The sequence below is a fragment of the Ascidiella aspersa genome, chromosome 8, assembly GCF_963924565.1.
Source record: "Ascidiella aspersa chromosome 8, kaAscAspe10.2, whole genome shotgun sequence".
Lineage (NCBI taxonomy): Eukaryota > Metazoa > Chordata > Ascidiacea > Phlebobranchia > Ascidiidae > Ascidiella > Ascidiella aspersa.
This window is the reverse complement of record NC_139454.1, coordinates 3024535-3046101: the sequence shown is the minus strand read 5'-3', so window position 1 is coordinate 3046101 and position 21567 is coordinate 3024535. Positions and strand designations below refer to the sequence as shown.

The following is a 21567-nucleotide window of genomic DNA, read 5'->3' as shown; positions in this document are numbered from 1 at the left end:
AAATCACAGACGAAAGAAAAGTTTTTCAAGATAAGTGGGAGGAGTTATATTTTGTCACCTCGGTCAGAGGTACTAGTTATTGCCTTATTTGCCGGCAGAAGATCGCTGTTATGAAGAAGTATAACAAGGGTTTTCTTGTTATTGGTGATTTTGGATGGTTACTTGCAAAAGAGTGTTTAAATACCCTAGTTCGTTTTTTAAGCTGACCATTATTTGTCAAATGCTGCTGCAGTAGGACAGAAAGTTAACTTCACACCAGGCAAGTTGAACACTTTGACTCCAAAATTTAAAGACGGCTTGTTTACAACGCAGTCAAAAACTCTGTAAATCTGTAAAACTCTTGCCACTTGTCATCCATGATTTGCCATCCAAACAAAAATTCGACCTCAAAGTGTTAATTTATTTGCTTGCATGAGCTCAGGAATAACATTTGGCATCGGGCAGAATCGAAAGACGTTTTATATAAATAAAATATCGGTAACGGATTATAATGTCGAGTTTTGAACATTCATGAAAGCTGCGCATCATAAGATCACTATTGCTACTAAAATAAGAACGTAAACATGTATTACTTTTCAGAAAATTCAAATGTTTATAATTCTTTCTGATAATACTTTTGGGTTTACTAACCCAATAATCGACCAAACTAAATAAGCTGAAAATAACTACAGCTTTTTGGAGTGCAAAAGTATCCATGGTTTATTACACATCTTACAGAAAACAATAATTAAGCTCATAAACGATGCTTATACAAATTGTGATTTTTTTGGGAGTAATGAATTGTTAAACATTGCCAATCTTGGCAAATTAGCAGAAAAAATGAAACGTTGTTGTCTGCCTTAATTGATATTTTGGCTTTTTCCCCCTTAATTGTAGATGGCCTTAGACTACTCTTGTTTGGGTATTTAGAACTGGTTTATGTGTCATCGCTAAACGTGCTAGTTGCTTTTGTACGAAAATAATCATGCATAAAAGTGAAGTTACAATTGCGAAGTATATGTAATTATGTTTAGTTGGTCAATACAATGATATCCTATGGTTAATTAGTTAAGCAAACGTGAATGGAAACTTATATAATATTCAGGATAATCATTTTGGTCTAACGTGAATGTAAGCGACTCAGTAATAAAGAAGACTTGCCAAAGCCATACCCACAACAAAAAACGTTTGACAACCAAGAATTGAGGCATCACTGGTGGTTTCAATAACTTCACCCAATGTGCTGGTTTCTTCTGGTTGGCTGCTGGTTGCATCTTGTTGACTGGTTGCATCTGGTTGGCTGCTGGTTGATTCTGGTTGGGAGCAATTTGCTGGTTGGTCGACATAGGGATGGTCGATTACTAGTGCAGGGTGGTAAAAGTCAACCTGCTCACAAAAATAAAACCAACGTTTACAACTTTGATTCACAGAAAATATGATTTGTGAAATGCTTAAAATTTTATCTAGTGCTTCATTTCGTTTATAGAGAAACTATTTTTTAGTGTGGAGAAATTCATTTTTAGTTAGGTTCAGTTTGCTCTAGTGCAGTTCTTCCTAAACTTTTTTTACCGCGCACCTCTTAATTTTTTTTTTGCTTTAAGTGGGTTTAGAGATGACGTCATATATTGACGTGACAATACAAACAGAATTCATAAATCTGCTTATTACGGGCCGCGAATTTAAAAATTAGTCTAAATACATTCAGTGCAAAATCGTTGCATTTTTCATTAAACTGTTTGCTTTAAAAATTGATTACTTTTCAGATATAAAATTAAATTTTCATTAGGCCTTCATGGACCACCTAAACAAGTTCACGGATACCAGTTTAAAAACCCCTGCCCTAGTGTTGTGTACTTTGTTTTTACTTTTGTGTGAATATATGACGTTGTTAGACCTCTTTGTCGCAACCTGCTAGCTGTTGACGTGTTTAGCACGCTCTGCTATATCGCTTTACATCAGTTGTTGGCATAGTTTACTGTAATATCACAAGAAACGAAATTTAGACAGAGCACATCAACTTCGTTCAATGCAAAAAAAACATTCGCTATTTGTTGTATTCCAACCGTTCACAAGAAGTTTTATCAAAAGCGTTCCAAGGAAGCGAAAATTTAAATCTAATTATTAAATGGATATTCTAACTAAAAGAGTTTTAAAGACAAGTTTTTACTACGGGAAATATAGCAATTACTAGTGAAACTATTTTGACAAAACACAAAATAACGCAATAATTTATTTTTAACGCAACCTAGATCTCACATTTGAAATCCGTTGGATTTGATCTGTTAGTTTTAAAAGCAGCATATTTTGCCCTCAACGCTGTAACTTTACTTACCCCTGGCGGTTGGTTAAACGGCAATTCTAGGCAGTTTTGAGTTCTTTTCATCATTTTCAAATCGTCGCTGAATTGCTTTCCGTTCGCCTCGTTCCAAGTGCGCTGAAGCAAAAAGTTAGAATAAAAGTGTTGGTTTGGTTACATATGATGTAATAGGCTTAAAATAGAGTTAGCTTCACCAGGCAACATATCAATAGATAGAAATCGCTCTTCTTGTGTAAACGAAGTATAAACCGACGTTTCGGCAGTAAATACCAGCTGACCTCATCAGGTTTAATAATAAAAATTAACGCTGATGAGGTCAGCTGGTATCTGCTGCCGAAACGTCGGTTTATACTTCGTTTACACCAGAAGAGAGATTTCTATTTATCAATAGGCTTAAAGTTGAAGATAAGTGTCAAGCAGTGTTGTAATCACAACTTGGCTTAAGTGCACTTAAGCAACTGTTTTTAAATGGCATCACTGGATTTACGTCATCTGGACAACTGACTTGACGTTATCTGCGTCTTTTGGTAGACAACTTGGGTTAAAACGAAGTGATTTCATTGAGAATATTTTTGGAAATTTAGTTATTTTATTTCATTTTTGCACAAAAAACATTTGCTCGCTATATGTTGTTGTTTTTTGTAATATTTAAGTTCAGTTGTGCTTCATAATCGGAAGAGTTTGACATTTTTATTAAATATTTTATTTTTATGAGAAGAACGTGGCTTGGTGTTGGCTTGCTCTAATTATTGGACTTGTTATTTAACAAAAAAATATAAAGTTACACTAAAGGTGCTTTATAAATAACTGAATTGACTTTTTTAAAAATAACGTTTTAAATAACCTGTTTACAACAAGTTCAATATTTTAACTAAAATAAAACGAACTCTTTAAAAGAAAAGTTAATGGAGTACAGGTGTTCTGTTGTAAGCGCTCTAGTATTGTTTAAAGCTAGAAAGTCCATTTAAATTTACCTCTGAAAAATGCGCAGTAATTTAACAGCAGTCGAGCAGATCTTGAAAAACTTCAACTTAATGCGTTTAAATGTGTTTGTAATTTGTTTGCAGTAATATAATAGTAAAATATTTTAATTAAATTGAAAGAGATTTTCCAGACGTTGTTTACAGAAGGCCTATTTTTTTTATAGTTTTCAAATATGTTTAACCTCGTTTAGTATCTGCATTCCGGTTTTGTTTGCATATTCTTCCGGTTCCAAAACAAGAACATCGCTGATATCGTTGTAGATTCCACCGCTACTTACTCTACAATAACAAAAATATAGCAAACATTGAGAAACAGCAATAAAAGGCGAGCTTTTGAATTCTTTACACTAGTTGTCGTTTTTTATTGTGCTTTTTCAATTGCGGGGAAATAATGTTGTACTGGTGCTCATTTCTCCGCTGACTAGCCAATTCTTCACATTTTCAAATTAGTAACATTTAGTGAGCTAGCTGTTTAAAACACAATCGTTTCGCCAAAAATCAAGTATTTTGTTGCATAAGGTCTTTCTGGTCAATTGAACTTTCTGGTCAATTGATATTTTTTTCTCTTCGTTTCATTTTCAATACTGTAAATATTTTAACTTATTCTTCTAACCGATATGACTAAATCAAAAGGTTTTTTTTTTTAAAAAACAAGACCGATGCTCTGTACAAGCCGTACGACTACGATTCCAAAAATAAAATATTTTGCAACGGCAAAAAACATCATAAACAAATTAAACTTTGTTAAAACAAGGATACGAACATTTAAATTTGCTGTTTACATACTATTCGATAAAGTAGTGTTGAGGTACCTAATGAACCGACCTCTTGTAATATAAAACGGTCTTTGTGTTTGGCAACTATTGTTATTTTACAGATAAAATAGTTGAAATCTTAAAACCTCTTTAGGCCAGTTAAGTGCATAATCATGATTAACTTACTCGTAGGAAATAAATCCAAGGTAGGCCATGAATGTTTGGAATTCTGGCGAAGTCTCGCAAACGCCAAGCGAAAGAGACGGATAATAATAGACGAAGGCGTAGCACATCTCTTGTGTAGTGCTCAAGCCACCCTGCAAATTATACAGATTTAAAACAATTAAACAAAATAAAAAAGTACAAGTAGTCGGTTTTAACTAAAATAATCATCAAAAATAAAGAAGTTTCAACTAAAAAATGAAAAATGTCGACCAAAGCATTTCAAAAGCAACTCCAATGGTTCCGAATTTAGTTTGATCAGAAAAGACAATTACTGGTGTTATTTAACTACAACCTCAACAAACACCTAATATTTTCACTTAAAAAGGACACAAAAACCAAGGGGTTTCCTTTATTAGTTCAAAATTTAGCTTTAAAAATTGCAGTTTATACATAAATGCATTTGCAGAAAAGTTGACGTTTGTAGTTTTGAAACTAAATAAAAGCAAGCAAACGCGATATTTTGTCTAAAAAAACAATACCGCTAATTGTTTTGCATTATGCCTACTTTCTAACTTTAGCGAAAATTAAGGTTATCCTAATTTAGTTTTTTCGTATTTTTCTTTAAATGAAAAGCCTTTTCAACGTACTTTTACCAAAACGACTTAGGTTAAGTCAAGTCATTTAAAAACAGTGACTTAAATCTTACAAAACTGATTAGGACTCTATTTTTTTACTTTTTCGAAAGCGTTTATACGTATTACAAATGTTGCTAACAAGTCATTTTGAAATGACTTAGATCCCAGTCTAGTCATTTGTAAATAACTCAAGTCCAAGTCAAGGCTTTCGCAAAAATAACAAGTCAATTCCCAGTCTATTTCATTGGTTGCCCAAGTAAAGTCCCAGTCAAGTCATTATGAGAGCAAGTCAATTTCAAGAAGTCATGTGATTGACTTAAAAGTTAACTGTGAAACTATTAAAATTGATAAAGGCATTATAGCAATAGAGTTGTTTGATGTGCAAAACTTAGATAAATTTTAATGAGAAACACATAAATATGTGACAAAATGACATACGTCCAAGTCCAGTCATTTACGTCCCAAAGACCAAGCCAAGTCATTCGAAAACAGTGACTTGGTGCACTTAAGTCAAATCATTGACTTAAGGCATTACAACACTGCATCTTACCACTGTGATTTCGGTTTTATCTAGTGAGTGGTAGTTGCACACAACTTGCATTGCGTCTCCTCTTTCCACTCTCCTTTCATCGCGCAGAGTCCGGGTTTCTTGGTAGTTGAAGTCGTAACTCTGATCCTTGGCCAACGGAGCCAACTCGGTTCCGTTTCTGAAACAAATTTGCAGTATGGTCTTTGCGAAACCTTAAAGTTTGGTTTATATCTAATCCAAGGGTCACCAAACTTCCATGGGAATGTCACTACCTAGAACTTCATGGGTAAAGCTCAACCGGTTGGGAACAGGTGTAGGGCGATTTAGCTCAACAATGAACAAATACAGGAAAATGTGAATGCGGTGCCGAAGAACAAACCGTAGATCACGTCATTGAGGACTGCCCAATACTAAGGGCACCGCATGAAGTGAATGATTGAGGACTTTGGACGACCAAACAATAAACTGGCTGGCCAAAATCTGCCCCAAAATCGCCCGAAATACTGGAAAATCTTGGCTCACACGAAACAACAACAACCAAACTACTGTCCTCTGCTGGTCAGATACGGCCCGCCGGGTCAATTAATTCGCCCCGCGGCATATTTCCTTAATGAAGATTAAACGTTTAAAGTACAGTTAAAATTTTGTCAAATTTATTTTAAAACTAAATTATGATGAAATTTTAAACTGTAGACCTACGACAATTTATAAAGGCCCAGTTTTGTTGCATAGTTATTTTATCAACAAATACATTTAAAGTAAACTGAAAAGAAGCGGTTAATTCCTGGATTTTTGTAGATAAACCTATCTCAAAGAGTGATAAATGTATTGCGGAAAATTTTCACGATTTGTTTCTTATTGGTATAATGTCCTAATCTTTAGCTTTAAGCCTACCTAAAATATTAGTTTTCCGTGCTATAGCCATAACTAAAATGCAGCACAAGATGTTTCTTGTTGGTATAATGTCCTAATCTTTAGCTTTAAGCCTACCTAAAATATTAGTTTTCCGTGCTATAGCCATAACTAAAATGCAGCACAAGATGTTTCTTGTTGGTATAATGTCCTAATCTTTAGCTTTAAGCCTACCTAAAATATTAGTTTTCCATGCTATAGCCATAACTAAAATGCAGCACAAGATGTGGTTATAATGCCGAAAACTCTAATATTATGGTTTAGAATCTGTTTAGACTGATATATGTGCGGGATGAGAAAAACCCCTAGTTCTTAACACTTTTTTCGTGAATTAAATTATATTTTTTTCTAAAACATTTTGAAAAATGTCCGGTTGAAGATTAAATGTACTTTTCTAAGTTTTCTTTGATGAACACCTTTTACGTATTAAGCATAACAAAATCGCTTACTAAATGCCAGTGTAGTACACAAGTCGTATTAAAATTGCTGTCCTATTCAAGTCATTTGAAAAATAACTTACGTCCAAGTCAAGTCCCTTTTTATAACCAAAATAACCAGTCAAGTCCCTGTCTAAGTCATTAGGAGAGCAAGTCAAGTTCAAGTCATGTCATTTACTTAAAAATAAACAGTTAAACTATTGAAATTGGTAAAATTGTCCGTTTAGCAGCAACAATTTAATTTTAAAAAAACGCAATATACAGCACTAAAAGTGTTTAATGTGCAAAACTTGAGATAAGCTTTAATAAAAAAAAACTTTATTTAATCCCAAGTTATTTGACGAAACGACTAAAGTCCCAATCAAGCCATTTTTCCAAAAGACTTAAGTCAAGTCATTTGAAAACAGTGGATTAAATGCACTCAAGTCAAGCCAATGACTTAAGCCATTACAACACTGCCAAGTGCTCACCGAACGTGCTTTAAGGTGAGCCCCCTCCCGAGCAAATGGCTGTGCAGAAGAACAGCAAACACCGTGATTCCGTTAACTTGGTCCGAATCCATACCCTGTATAAGCAACGGTTTCAACAGAGGTTTGCTTGATTTAAACAACATGATGTAATTAAATTTGTAAAGATAGTTGTCTACGCGTAACAAGTGAAACGCCGTCGTGTATTCAACTACATTTTATTCTGATACCGATACTTTAGACAAAAAGTATCGTTCATTTCATTACGATACCGATATTTTGGACAATAAGTATCGCGATCCGATTCAATAATAGCGACGCGATTAGAATGCTTAAACAAGTAAAATAGATGAAATCAAAACGCCCTGAAATATTCTTTCTAGGCTTTTAGGCCACAATTTACTTTATAGGGTTAAGCAGGTTAAGTTATACCTTTAGTAAATTTGTTTTCAAATCGGCACCGATACCACCCTAGTATCGGACAAGTATACGCACTACCAGACTGCATCGAGTATCGGCACCGATCCGATATTATCGGTTATCCCTGATCACCACAGATTGCGAAACACTGCAGTGTTATCTATATGCACACAATTATTTTGCTGCAGCAATGGTATCGATAGGGTTTGTTCCTCGATAGCGACATTTACCCTGACATTAAAAAGCGTTTTGTTCAAACGCTTTACAGGGTTGCCAGTTAGGAGTTTTTAAGGCCAAATTTTTAAATTTAGGCTTTTTTTTAACCTAGGATTTTTTTTTTGGCTTTTTGGGTATATTTTTGTTTTATTCAAAAATGTCATAAGTGTTATGTTGAGAAGAGATAAAATTGTCTAAAAAAATCACTAAAAGAGAAAAATTGCTAGGAAAAACCTACAAAAAGAGAAAAAAATCCCAAGAAAAATTTAAAAAAAGAGAAAAAATTGAGAAAATTTGCCACAAAAAGAGAAATTCAATGTACCAGCATGACCAATGACAACTTATTGCATTTTTTATTAATTAAAGGAAAAACATAGCCTTGTTAGAGTTTGTAGTTGATTTGACTTTTTTTGGCTTTTGTTGAGGTTAATTTGGCTTTTTTATTTTTTTATCTGGCAATCCTGCCTCTTTACACCAACTTACCGCAGTCAAGCATTGCGCCGAGCAGTCGCCGTAGTCAAGGAAGGAGTTAAGACCAGGTGGAATGATATCGGTGAAACCAGTTACCGCGTGACCAACCCCCATTACACCAGCATCGTATTTACGTAGATTTGGCGTATAGGTCAAACGTAGTCCCGAAGAGTCGATTATATCTGCAAGGGTAGGTTACAGGTCAGTCAGTTTGTAAGGGGTAGGTTGTTGAAATTGATTGTTTTTAAGTCTCTGCTCTGGCGGAGGAATCAATTAAATAATGTTTATTTTAGGTTCAAACGAGTCTAGATCTAGTCCACGTCCAGCTTATTAAAATAACAAGTCAAGTACTTTGGCTTTTAAGATAAAAGCTATGCAACGCTTTTCGCGAAATTTACTCAAGTTTTGTAAAATTATAACTAATAACTAAACAAATTGATTGCGAAGTGTTTAATGTCTCTATATGTACGAAAACATGGCGTTTTAAAACCAGAAGTACCTGAAAACAGACTTTTCAAGATACCTACCTACCCAGGTTTATAAATCTGATACAAAATCCTGTTTTGTTTTGATAGTAGAAGGATAGTAACAACTTTGTAGCTATAATTAAAAGATGCTTCAGCAGATTAACTTCGTTTTGATAAGGCTTACTTTTATTCCCTTTACGACAATATTCTACCAAATGACAGGGGTAAAAAGTGAAAACTTACCCGGTTTAATTAATGGGTTGTCGTAGTGCGTTTCGAGGACAACGTACTTGGGCGAATTTGTCGTTCCAAGCGGCAGACCGACGTGGTTTGGGTAGTAGAACGCCTGTTTGATGACAGACTGTTATGTAACAAACGAGGACAATGACAAACGACTACGCAACAAATGGGAATTTTAAATTTCAACATAAGCAAAAAGTACTGGGAAGGAAAAGCACCAATCTATATGACTTGTCAAGGAACTTATAATAATATGCCTTTAAAAGATGTAAGATTTTTATTTGTTTACTATAAGTAAGAAAAAAAAATTCATTTATTAAAAACAAAATCATTTATTAAAACACTTGAATCATGGCAAGTCAGTTTATCCAAAAAACTTAAGTTAAGTCAATTCAGTTAAAAAACAGTTACTTAAGAGCACTTATGTGAAGTCATAAGTCATTGGTCATTCAATACTGGTATTTTCAAGAAAATTCGTTTGACTTACCGTTCCTCCAATGGCCCACGCGTGAATGACAAAAGTACAAACAGCATTTGCGAAGCTCCCAGGCATGTTGGAACCGTAGCATTGTGTGTCCGTTCCAATTGCAGTTTCATTCTGCGCAAAAACATCTGATATTTCGCGCTTTATAGCAAATCAATTAAACATTCAGGCAGAGAGTTCTCGGTTAAGGAAAATGAATTATTAAAAAAACGTTTGTGATTATTGCGTTAGCCGATAGTCCGAGTTAAATAACTGTTCAAATAATTTAGGGCGTTATAACATTGCTGCCAAATAAGTTTAAATAACTCACAACTGCATCCGGGAAAGCACACTGGTAGAGGAGCATATGGTGAACTGGAAGTTCGTTTCCTGGCTGAATCACTGGCTCAATCTAGAAAAGAAGAAGTATATTCGTTTAAGTAATTTTCAGTTGGATCGATATTTTGTTTGTAAACCGTAACATACACTCTGACCTTCCTAAGTGTATACGCTGGTCAACAAGAGATTAGTGACCTCATATACAATGCCATGTTTCTGGAGCGAATTACGCGTTGTTTACTGTTAATAAATTTTGATTTTTTTAAACAACAAATAAAACGCTTCACTTTGAAAAAGCATTAAATATGCTCAATAAACGATAAAAGATAATGGTTTGATTATTTATTATTTCCTTTGATAGATATTTTTGGTATGTTTTAAATATATGCTAATTTATAAAATAACACTGTATTGGATATGAATCATTTAGTTTTTCCAAAATATTTTTTTAGTTTAATGGATTTTATGTTTAATGGAAAGTAATTTGCATAGTTTTAATTTAACCATGGGCTACAGCGAGCGCGTGTGGTAACGTCAGTCCTCTAGAATATTAATTATTCAGATATTTTGAGTTATGTAGGACTATTGATGGTGAGCTCTAATCTTCACATATCCTTCTAAATTAAACGTTTAGTCAAAAAGAACCTTATTTCCAGCAGATAAGCACAATTTTTTAAACGCTTTGCCCCATCTTCATGAATATATTTTGAACAAGTTTTCGAATAAACTAAAATTTCCCAAGGGTTACTTGCATCATAACTTTGCAGAATGATGCAAAAGCTTGTCCTATCTGCAAAATTCATGGTGTACTTAAAAAGGCTGCTTAAAAGTTCTACCTTAACAAGGTGGTGTTTTGTGTCCAGTTCTGGCATCTTGAACATCCTACAGTTGTAGTAGCTGTCCACCGCCGGCACGAGAAAGTTATCGTTCAGGAGATCGAAACTTTGGTGAGTTTCTCCAGGAGGTAAAACAGAATCATCTTTCCCGTTGGGATCAAGCAGAATTAGTTGTTTGGTGCCTTTGAAAATCAATTTTTGTAACGATGAAGGCCAGTTTGCACTATACAGCTGCAATGAGCTGAACAAAGCGTAATTTGTATTTAAATTCAATTGTTCGGGCTTTTAATACTTTGCCAAACTCAAGCCCGTGCAGCCATAGAAAAACGTTACATTTTGAAGCCATTTTTACGCCCAGCTCAGCTCAGCGCTGTAGTGAAAACTATTTCACGCCCAGCCCAGCCCAGCCCAGCTCAGCTCAGCTCAGCCCAGCCCAGCCCAGCCCAGCCCAGCCCAGCCCAGCCCAGCCCAGCCCAGCCCAGCCCAGCCCAGCCCAGCCCAGCCCAGCCCAGCCCAGCCCAGCCCAGCCCAGCCCAGCCCAGCCCAGCCCAGCCCAGCTCAGCTCAAAGGCACAACGAGTTCTGCTCATTCAAACGAGTTCTAAAGAGATACGGTTGCCTGGCTATGTTTATCTGATTACGAAGTTTACGCATATCAGTGTTAAAAACCTGAGAAAAACAGAATCTTTTGGGATTTGGGATTGAGCAGAATTAGGTTGTGGTGCCTTTGAAATACAATTTTTGTTAACGATAAAGGCTCAACGAGTTATAAAGAGAAACGCTTGCCTGGATATACTTATCTATACAGTGTTAAAGACCCGAGAAAAAAACAGAATCGTCCTTTTCATCGGGATTCAGCAGAATAATGTTTTATTGGTTGCATGGTGAAATAAAAGTATTTTGGACGTTTTAAAAACCTTCTCGTACAGGTTAAGTGTACGTTTTAGATCGCATATTGAACACGGTTTTTATGTTTTTAATATAGAAAATTCTATGTGGAAGTGCAGTACTACGAACGACATTTTCAAAACTTTGTTTTGTACCAAATGTGATGATTAGAAACATCAGATATCGTTTGGATTGAGATACCAATAGCCCGACATCTGTTAACAACATTTTGCTAAACCTTAAAAGTTTTGCGCCATTTGAGTTAATTTAAATCTCTTTACATTTCAAACTTAAGAAAACTAAATCTTAAAAATCAATTTTACAAATGGCAAATTGTTATTTAATTATTTTCAAATTTTCCTTTTTAAAATCTTTCAAAGGAAAGTACAATTCACCCGTAAATTAAATGCATCCTTTAAAAGTTTAAAATATTTCCTTGCTTAAAAATGATAAATTAATCCTGTCGAAGATTATTCCAGGTAAAGTCGTAATTGTGAAATAATCCTAAAACTTTGCCAAACATTTCGGTGAATTTAAAAATTACAAATGATATCCGGCGGTGGCACAAAAAATAAAAACTAGTAAATTCGACCTGACACTGAAGTCTTGATCAGAGTACAGTAACAATTTATTAATGACACAATGGCCTTCTCAAGCGGATTCATATCTAATTTAAGTGTAAGTTACTGAATTGTCGAATGAACGCGCGCCTTTTGTCTCATTTTTCACGTTGGCTTGTCGTCCAGTCATGTTCTTCCACCACTACTACTTATTACTACAACTAATAGTACTACAGACTTTTACTTTTACCGTTTACTACAACGACCTTATTTTGTGATCCATCCCCCCCGCGCAGATTCACCCACCGCACTGATACCCACAAGTGTATGACGCAACAATAGTGTCACGCTTGTCCACACCGACTGATTACGCGCGCTGTTTTAGGATATTATGTGCATGTTTTTGTTCGCAGAACAAATAAAATTTAACACGACAATGAAAAAGGTTAAACATCGTTGCAAAACACTTAGTAATTAAAAAAAGCGAGATCCTACTGCGAAAGATAGTTACTAGTAACACCAGTCACCAACAGCCGCAAGGAAAACCACAATGTCAAGGCGCCATTTGCTCCGTAACCTTTGACCGCGAATAAAAGAACGCTTACACGGTTAAGTTAGTAATAAACACACTGAAAAGGGCTCAGTTAACAGATAGAATCCAATTCGAATGTCTAGTCCAGAGGTCGGAAACCTTTTTCCAGTTGCGGGCCAAAACCAAACTCAGAAAGGTCTCTGCGGGCCGCACAAAGTGTATATTAGGAATTGTGTTATTAAAATGTTAGAACAACTGTAAATCAGGCGGGTCTCGAGTCTTTTTTGCGTTTGTTTGGTTTGAAATTCGAGTCCACACGTCGTCATCCATGCTACTAATGAAAAGTATAATAAAACTACTTTGAGGGAACGCCATAACATTGAAAGTTAATCCAGCTTAGTGTTTGTTAACATTTTTAAGCGAGGGCACACTTGGCGAGCGAAGCGAGCGCGATTTTTTTTTGGTGTAGCGGCATTTCTTTTAAAATTCTTGCAAGTTTTCATTACATTGCCGAAAATAAAAAAATATATATTAAAAAATATTTGTGAATATGTTTTCCGTTTGTCCGCGTCGCACTTAGCAGCCTTTCACGACGCAAGGGTAATGAAGTGCGAAATCTAGTTGAAAAGACAGCATCAAAACGTAAACAAACCGGATGTAGGATGATGATTCGCGCTTCGCGCGAAAATTTTTTGAACTTAAGTTGTTAAAATGTATGTGAAATTGATTTGTGTCCAATTTGTCAAAGAGGCGGCGGGCCGGATGAATTACATCGGCGGGCCTGATCCGGCCCGCGGGCCGTAGGTTGCCGACCCCTGGTCTAGTCGATTACCAAGTCTAGGCCCCACCTGTTTTAACCCCATGATAACTCAGTAAACTTTTACCGTGAGTAATAGAATGCTTACACGATTAAGTTAGTACCGGTAATAAACACTTACACTGAAAAGGGCTTGGCTAACAGAAATAATCCAATTCGAATTTTTTAGTCGATTACCAAGTGTAGGCCCCACCTGTTTTAACCCCATGATGAACTTTGACGTTTGACCGCGAGTAATAGAATGCTTACACGATTAGATTCGTACTAAAACACCTACACTGAAAAGGGCTTGGTTAACAGAAAGAATGCAATTTAAATATTTAATCGATTAGCAACGTTACCTCTGTTAAGCCCATGATAACCACTTAAATCGTCTCCTGCTGGATCTTGGTCGTTCCATGCATAAATAATAGACATCGTGTCGCCCTGGAAAGAAACAATAAATAATTATAAACAATTAGAGAATATTTTTCTTTAGAAACTGTGAGTAAAACAACAAAATAAGTTTTTTAACCAATAATTAAAAAAAATTCAGCTGTGAGCACAAATAAAGAAAAAGCAATGCCACTGCTAAATATCTGGGTAGAATATCAACACGTTTTTTTGTATTGCAAAAGAAAAACACATTTATGGCGTTTTATAATTTGTGGATTTTAGTTTTCCCGACATTTTTTTGTTCTCTTGTTTTGTTGAAAACTTGTTGTCGAGTTTTGTTTTAATAATATTCTCCCCTCATCAAATATAGTTCACCCTATAGCTTTGGTTGTCTGTTAATTTTTTTCCGCCGACCAATTTTTGTTTTAACCTATTCTGAAGGATGCACAAAATCACAACAAATAGAAAATTGTCGATTTTAAAGCTGCTACCTGTGCAATAAGGTTTTAGTTTGGTGTCAAATACAAGTCGCGCAAACAGTGTGTTTTCTGGGCGGTGTCCTGTGGTTGCCACGTACTTATTGTGTGTGTGTTTATCTTTATTTGTGCGTAATGTGTGGTTTACGCGCTTGCCTACACAAGTTACACATTGATCACGCGTCCCTACTTAAACACCACGTGATTTTTAGGTCACAATGCAAACAGTTTTGTTACAATCGGTTAAAGCACTGATTCTTGCCCTTTTAAGGCTTGCGGCACCCCTCAAAAAATAAACCCCGACTAAAATTTTAGTGAAGTATTTTACTGAAATGTCACTATAAATGGAACTGGAACAACACAATTAACTTAAAACATGTAGGAAAATGTCATTTGACTTAATGGTCTCTAATCGTACACAATAATCAAGAAGCTTACCATACGAGCAAAAATCAGATTCTTAAAAATTCTCAAATACCTTAAGCATTAGAAATGACACACCAGGACGCCGCGGAACCCCGGTTGAGAACCACTGGGTTAAAGTTAAAAGTTAAATTAGGTAAGTCGGTGGTTCCCAACTTTTTTTTTGCTTGCGGCACCCTACAGAAATTATAAATAGTTCGCGACACTCTTGCTTGTAATTTTGCTGAGTTGTTAACTGTAACGTTTACAATAAACGAGATTACTCCCAACTTACGGAACTTACGATGATTTCCCGAAATCACTCCAACCAACTGTAAGTGATTTACCAAAAGCACTTACATCCAACTGTGATTTTCAAAACCAACTCCAGTTCAAGGTAATTTTTTTCCAAATTAACTCTAACCAGCGGTTATTCCCCAAAGCCACCCCCAACGTACGGCAATTTCGCCGAATCACCCCCAACTTACGGTTTTATTCTCTAATTACCCCCCACAAATTGTGATTTCCCTGAATTACGCCCAATTAACGTACATTCAAAAAAATGACCCCAAACTAACGGTAATTTCTCTGAAATGTCCCACAACTTAGGGTTAACCTACTGTGATTTGGCAATATAATCCCATCCAACTGTAATTTCCAAAATAATCTCCATTTTAATAAATCACCCCCAACTTACAGTGGATTACCAAATTAACCCCAAGCCTATTCCCTAAAGCAAGGGTGGGCAACCTTTTCCTAGTCGCGGACCAAAATCAACCTTAAAAACGTTTCTGCGGGTCGTTATAAATTTTTCATTGACATTTATGCATTCAGATACAAAGAGTTCGCGAAACTTCCTTTGTTAATAGTTCAAATACAAGGTAGACATTAGTCCTTTAGGCTAAAAGCGCATTCACCTATTGAAATGGCCAGAAAATATTAGAATTGGCCTATTGCTTATTTAGTAACGGAATTCGGCTCGCGGGTCGTAGGTTGCGCACCCCTACCCCAAAGCCACCATTCAACTTACGGTGATTTCCTTATCCATGCCTTCCTCGTCACAACCGGCCAGCAATCGTGAGAACCTTATGGTTGTTGTTCCGTTGTTTTCACTTCCACTCACGAGATCAACATTCTGTTCAACGTCGATCGGAGGAAATCCTTGTCCCGCTGAAGGACCATGGCGATCCTAGAGCAAGTAAATAATTTGGCTGACGTTGTACAGTTAGCAGATTGTATGACTTCAGATTTAAATGGTGGAGTAATTATTGTTTGACGAAATGGCGACCTACTTGTTTTAAATGTTTAATAAAGTCCACTATCATTTAAAAGCAAAAGTTTTTCGCTCAGTAAAAAAGTTAAAGAACAAATTGGCTACTTAAGGCAAAACATGACATCGTTTAACATGTTGTTTAAAAGGGTTTGTAAATACATGGCAGTGTGAGCTGTTACTACGCAGCAGGGTATTGTATTTTAGCAAGATCCAGGATTTGTTTTTTAAGGTTCAAATGCAAATATGTTAAAATGATTTATCAGAACGTGTGAAATAATGAAGGATATACATATATAGGGATACGACAACTGTGATCTAGCTTTTTTTGACCAATGACAACAGTTTACGTATCATACTAGACCGTCAGCCATCACAGACTACCGAATCAGTCGGACTTATTTATGCAGTCAGGCTAGAAATACAACTAGCCTGCAGTGAGGTTCGAACTCATGACCTTCGGTGATCTCTGAGACGTCAAAGGGGCGACTTTTTATTATATTTGTTTTTAATGACTTACTTTCGTTGTACAAATGTAAAACTGTATACCATTTATATATTGTCGTTTGTTGAAAGCAAAAGGTTGCTTTATATTTTCCTGCACAGCGCAAAATTGGGTCATTTATCTCAATTTTATGCATGCAAAACAATAAGATTGCTCAATGTTGCGTTTTGTGTAATTTTTTGTTGAGGTGTTTCTTATAATTGGACAAATTACCAATTTTAATAGTTTACCGTTGGAGTTGACTTCCTTTAATTATGACATTACTTGGACTTCTTGTTATATATTCAAAAAGACTTGATTTGGACTTCAATTATTTTACAAATGTCTCGACTGGGACTTCAGTCATTCCAAAATGACTTGTTACCAACACTAACTTACAGTGATATAGGCTGTTCCGTTTTTGACCCATCCGGCGTAGATGTCGGCATTTGTCATTCCACTGCCTTGCGAAAATCCCATGCCGACCCATCCTGTTGTTTGCACTTCCATCTGCAAAGTAAACTCTTAACTTCGCGGTAAACAAGTTGCGGGCCGGATTAAATATAGGTGGTTATTTTTCAAAATATACAATGTTTGTTTAGCCATACCGAATCTTTGCTATAACCGTATTTTAAACCTAATACGCTTCAGCTACAATTTGTAAATGTTATGTTTGTAACGCACATTTACTTTATTTAATTTTTTAGTGAAAACAATTTCCCCTTTTCACCATTGTAAGTTTTTCGGTGATAACATAGTGGCAAGTAAGGTACTGAAAAAAAACATTATGCATTAGGCCAGCGCTTCTAAAAGTTTTAGAAGTTTTGTTCACCCCTAGCATCTATCTTCAGATTTCATTCACCTTTGTCTCATGATATGATAAAACTATCTCGTCTATATATAACAGCACAAAAAGACTTTGGTTGTTTCGCAAGCTATCATCCATTTCTGACGGTTCACCCTTATTCACCCCTTTTGGTTGGTTCACCCCAGCAAAAACTTTATTCACCCTGGCGTGAACCATTCACTTGATTAAGAAACACCGCATCAGGCTGCTAGTGAAAAGTTAATATTGGATCGTAGACGATATATGACGCCAAGTGTTGGTATCGCTACTCTTGGTATCGGCAGGATACTAGGCTGGTATCCAATACTAATTAATATATAGCTTAAGCCATAATTTGCGATTCAGAGCTGCCATTCCTAAATCGAAAGGAAATTTATTAAAAAATAGGAAGGTAATATCAAGGTAAATAATCTTCTTATTACCCAAGGAAATTTATTTGGAAACATTTTGCACTTTATATATTGCTTACTTTATTTAGTTTCATATTCTTTTTGTTACGTCATGCTTGTGGATGCGATTTTCCCAATTGGAAACAAAAATCGTCAATAAATCGAAGCGATAAAAAATGTAATAAAAAAAGACCAAAGCTGTTTGTTCTAAAAGGAACCAGTCAGATCTATGAGGCGCAAAATTACGATCAAACAACTGTAGATTGCAGAAATATTTGAATGGTTAGTAATCAAATATAACCTAACGTAATTTAACCGCAAGGTAATGAAATAGCCCCAGTCAAAATGGCCCAGGGTTGTCACGAAAAAACAACGTGTCGACGATAAAACTCCATCCGTCAAAACTAATCCTCTACTGAAAAAAAACAAAAAAGGATATTTTTCATTAAACATTAAAAGCATCGGAACAGAATATGGCATTTACTAGACATTAAAAGTTGCCCAAATTCCAAGCGTTTGCTACCAACCTCAAAAGTGATGTGGGTTTCATCGAAGTCCCAAGACAACTGAAAGACACCGTTTGGATCCAAGAAAACTTTGTGCGGGAGATCTTGACTTTGCGCCATTGCAAGAACACAAAGCAGCAAAAACGACAAGAAACCGTTTTTAAACATTTTAAAGTTTTTGATTAAACCGGCTTTACGCAAAAAAGAAAATATTTATTTGCATTAATACAAGGGCTGACCTGTGGTGAATTATTGACTGGCCACAAATTGTAGGATACGTCTAGACATACATATCGAAACAATTCTTGTTTCTTTACGATCGACACAAAGACGGGTATTTTGTTTGTTAAATTGATTTGGCCAGATTATGTTTGCACACAAACGAATAAAATCCCATATACTTTAATAAAGTGAATGTCAACAATTGCTTAGTAATGTGCCAGTCAAAATCACTGTTCTAGAAGTCCAAGTTAATCCATTCTGTTTTTTAAGGTCAACAATTATATAAAAAAATGACAAACTTATTACATTTCGAGCATTATTAAACATATATAAACTGTTGCTACCAGGCATAGTAATAAATTTCCCCAAAACAATAAAATTCCCCAAAACAGTTTAGAAATAAAATTACCAGAGGAGCTGTTTTTGATTTATATTAATAAACATATCCACTACTAAAAACGATTAGCAAGATAATTGTTTTATGCATAATTAAATGCCACAATAGTTTCGGAAATGTATTCTATTGGAACACCAAGTTCAAAATCATTTGATTAAAAGACATAATGAAGTTACGCCAAGTAAGTTTAACCAAAAGACAAGAATTGATCAAAATCAATTTAGCACTTAAAGTCATTACAACACTACATACAACTAGATGAGCCTGACAAAGTGTTGTATAAATTCCGGACCCTCTACGTTCCAAATGCTATAAAACCTAGTTTACTAGGATTTTGACGTATTCCTGCATTATATAACGTCAGAACCGCCGCAAATTAATCATTTGCCGCTTGCGCGAGTCGTAACCCATTGTTTGATCAACTGCAATCATCACGTGCTTTCCACTGAAAGTTGTGTTGGTAGTGTGATAAGGTTACTCAGCTTCCGTATTTAGATGGTGATTCGTCCTTCATGGTCTCATAAGGCACGTGATTCTGATTTAAGGCATGTGATTTGGTTTTTGTAAATGTTTTTGCGGCTAACTATTTGAATGGCGACAGCTATATCTAAAATAAATTTTTTTTCTAAATTTCTTTACGTCTTTTAAAAAGTCAACCTTTAAAGCACATATATCTTTGATAGCCCTAAATAATTGAAAAAAAAATATTTTTAACACTAAACTAAACATTTAAAATAAATTCTTCGTCCTAATTGCCGTGAGTGTCCTTTTAGTTTGGAACCAATTGTGCTAGAGTTGTATTTCCTGCACCTAAACACACCGTAAATGCAAAATTGTCAATTTTACTGTTGCCCTTTAAAAATAGCAGTTTTATGACAAAAGGTCAACTCGGTCATAAAAGTATTTTGTTTTTTTATTGTCTGAAAAAACTTTCTAGTCAAGAATTACTGTTACGTGAAAGTGAAACCAACCACTATTTCTGACGCTGTACGCAATTGTTTGCTAAAACTAGATTTTTAAATGTTTTATCAAATATGCCAAAAAAAAAAATTAAGAAGCTCAGAAAAATTAAATTTGCACTGATAATGCTATCAGTATGCTAATTTCAAATGCTTTGTTCGCTAACCAAACGTCCAGTAAAAGCTTTGTATTTGTACTTATACGCTTTAGCTTTGGGTCATCGCGAAAAAGGGTTGAGAAACAATTAGTTACATGATTCCTTAAAATCAACAAAAACTGTAGTTTTCAATATCAAACTTTATTTGGAGTAAATAGAATATTTAATAAAGGTGACAACTTAGATACGATACACAAAGTAAAAACACACATCGTCCTGTGCTCATTAGAGCTGGTGCGCGAAATCACAGCAATAATACGATGAGTGGAAAATAATTCAGACCATGGAAATGAATTTTCGAACTTTGTAGTTCTATAAGTAAAGCATTATCTCTAAAAAAGACTGTAAGTTTATCACGGACCGGCCTTAAAAACAACAAAAGTTTATCAATGGAATTGTATTACAACTTCCACAAGAGCTTTACCGCAACAGGCTCGAGAAGTACATAATAAAACATTATAGCAATCCCCGTCTTTGTCTAATTTTAAATAAGGTTATCAGGTGGCACTATATAAAGAATTGTATTGGATTTTCGACAAACTTTCGCAAACCGTGCTTCATCAGGTCAAAGTAGAATTCGCGCTTGTGCTTCTATGCTTGATTTTAATTGATTTCATTTAATGAAAAATGTCAGTATTTTCACGTTTTTCGCACAGTTTTCTACAAATTCTACAAAAATCATAAATAAAATTGACGATGTGAAATAATACAGTCGTCGATTCAACCAAATGAAAGGCGACCCACCAGTTGAGAAATACAGATTTTAACAATAAAAAAAAAACTTTTTTTTCGAACGTTATAGTAAAATGCTTTTAATGGACTTCAGTGTTCAAGATATTCAAGTCAAGTCAAAATATTTGTCCAAAATATAAGTCAAGTCAAGAAAACCAGTGATGTACCTAGGGATGGGGTTAGTTAAAATGTTGTATTGGCCTGGAAACGGTTTTTAATATTATTTATAACGTTATTAAGGGTTATGAGTTCTGATGTTTTTGTGTTTCTTAGCTAAAGTTCTGTCTTATAATTAAAAAATAATATAGAACCGTATTATTAGTTTGTATATTTTACAGCCAACCAAACAAGTTAGCCAATAAACTTGCAGATAACATAAAAATACAGTACAGCAAAGTAGTTTCGAAGTAATGCTATTTACAGCTTAGTTTAGTACAGTGATCGAACTGTGCGTCGCGGCCCAAATGTGAGCCGCAGAGCCATTTTTAGTGGTCCGCGAGTTACTTTAGGATAGTTTAGTGTTTTCATGCAGTTGTGGGCTGCGTGATAGTCGTACATTCATTGCACTTTATTTTACAAGTTGGTGTGGCATAGAATTTTTAGATTGGCTCAGCTTGGAAAGCCCAACGGCCTACTTGTCAAATGTGGCGCTAAGAGCCGAACTATATTTTTTGACAACTTTAACCATATATAAACGAAATTTTGTTTCGCGCTTCGCGCGTATTACCTTTCTTTATTATGTTTTACATTATGTATATTATGTTTATCTAGATGATGTTTTACAGTATGACATGGCACTGTTTTGGGCATCAAGGCGCCGTGTAATGTTTAACCTTCAAATTAAATATCCTCAACCCGCAACTGTTTCGTAGTGGTTTATGTAGTGGGCCTTCAGTAGCTCTGAAAAGAGTATTTTGGGCCGC

The 21567-nt window shown here is 35.3% G+C and overlaps 1 protein-coding gene across 1 annotated transcript; it reads right to left on the bottom strand.

Annotated features, from left to right (window-relative positions):
* Window positions 1–1119: 1119 nt before the first annotated feature.
* LOC146135168 (DBH-like monooxygenase protein 1 homolog) lies at window positions 1120–18254 on the bottom strand. Its single transcript, XM_083395696.1, has 15 exons — window positions 18198–18254; window positions 16834–16944; window positions 15711–15869; window positions 13769–13853; window positions 10632–10813; window positions 9791–9868; window positions 9481–9591; window positions 8997–9099; window positions 8299–8468; window positions 7183–7277; window positions 5385–5541; window positions 4221–4351; window positions 3462–3558; window positions 2312–2413; window positions 1120–1365 (listed from the first exon to the last, which is right to left on the bottom strand). The coding sequence occupies exons 2-15, from the start codon at window positions 16942–16944 to the stop codon at window positions 1120–1122; spliced, it is 1827 nt and encodes a 608-aa protein (XP_083251822.1). The 5' UTR covers window positions 18198–18254.
* Window positions 18255–21567: the final 3313 nt, after the last annotated feature.

Excerpts from the sequence above, each read along its gene's own strand:
- LOC146135168 (XM_083395696.1), bottom strand. The coding sequence starts at position 16,944 with ATGGAAGTGCAAACAACAGGATGGGTCGGCATGGGATTTTCGCAAGGC. Across the intron at positions 8,469-8,996 it reads CAACCCATTAATTAAACCGG|ATATAATCGACTCTTCGGGA; the intron begins GTAAGTTTTCAC and ends CTACCCTTGCAG. Across the intron at positions 5,542-7,182 it reads CTCACCTTAAAGCACGTTCG|AAACGGAACCGAGTTGGCTC; the intron begins GTGAGCACTTGG and ends AATTTGTTTCAG.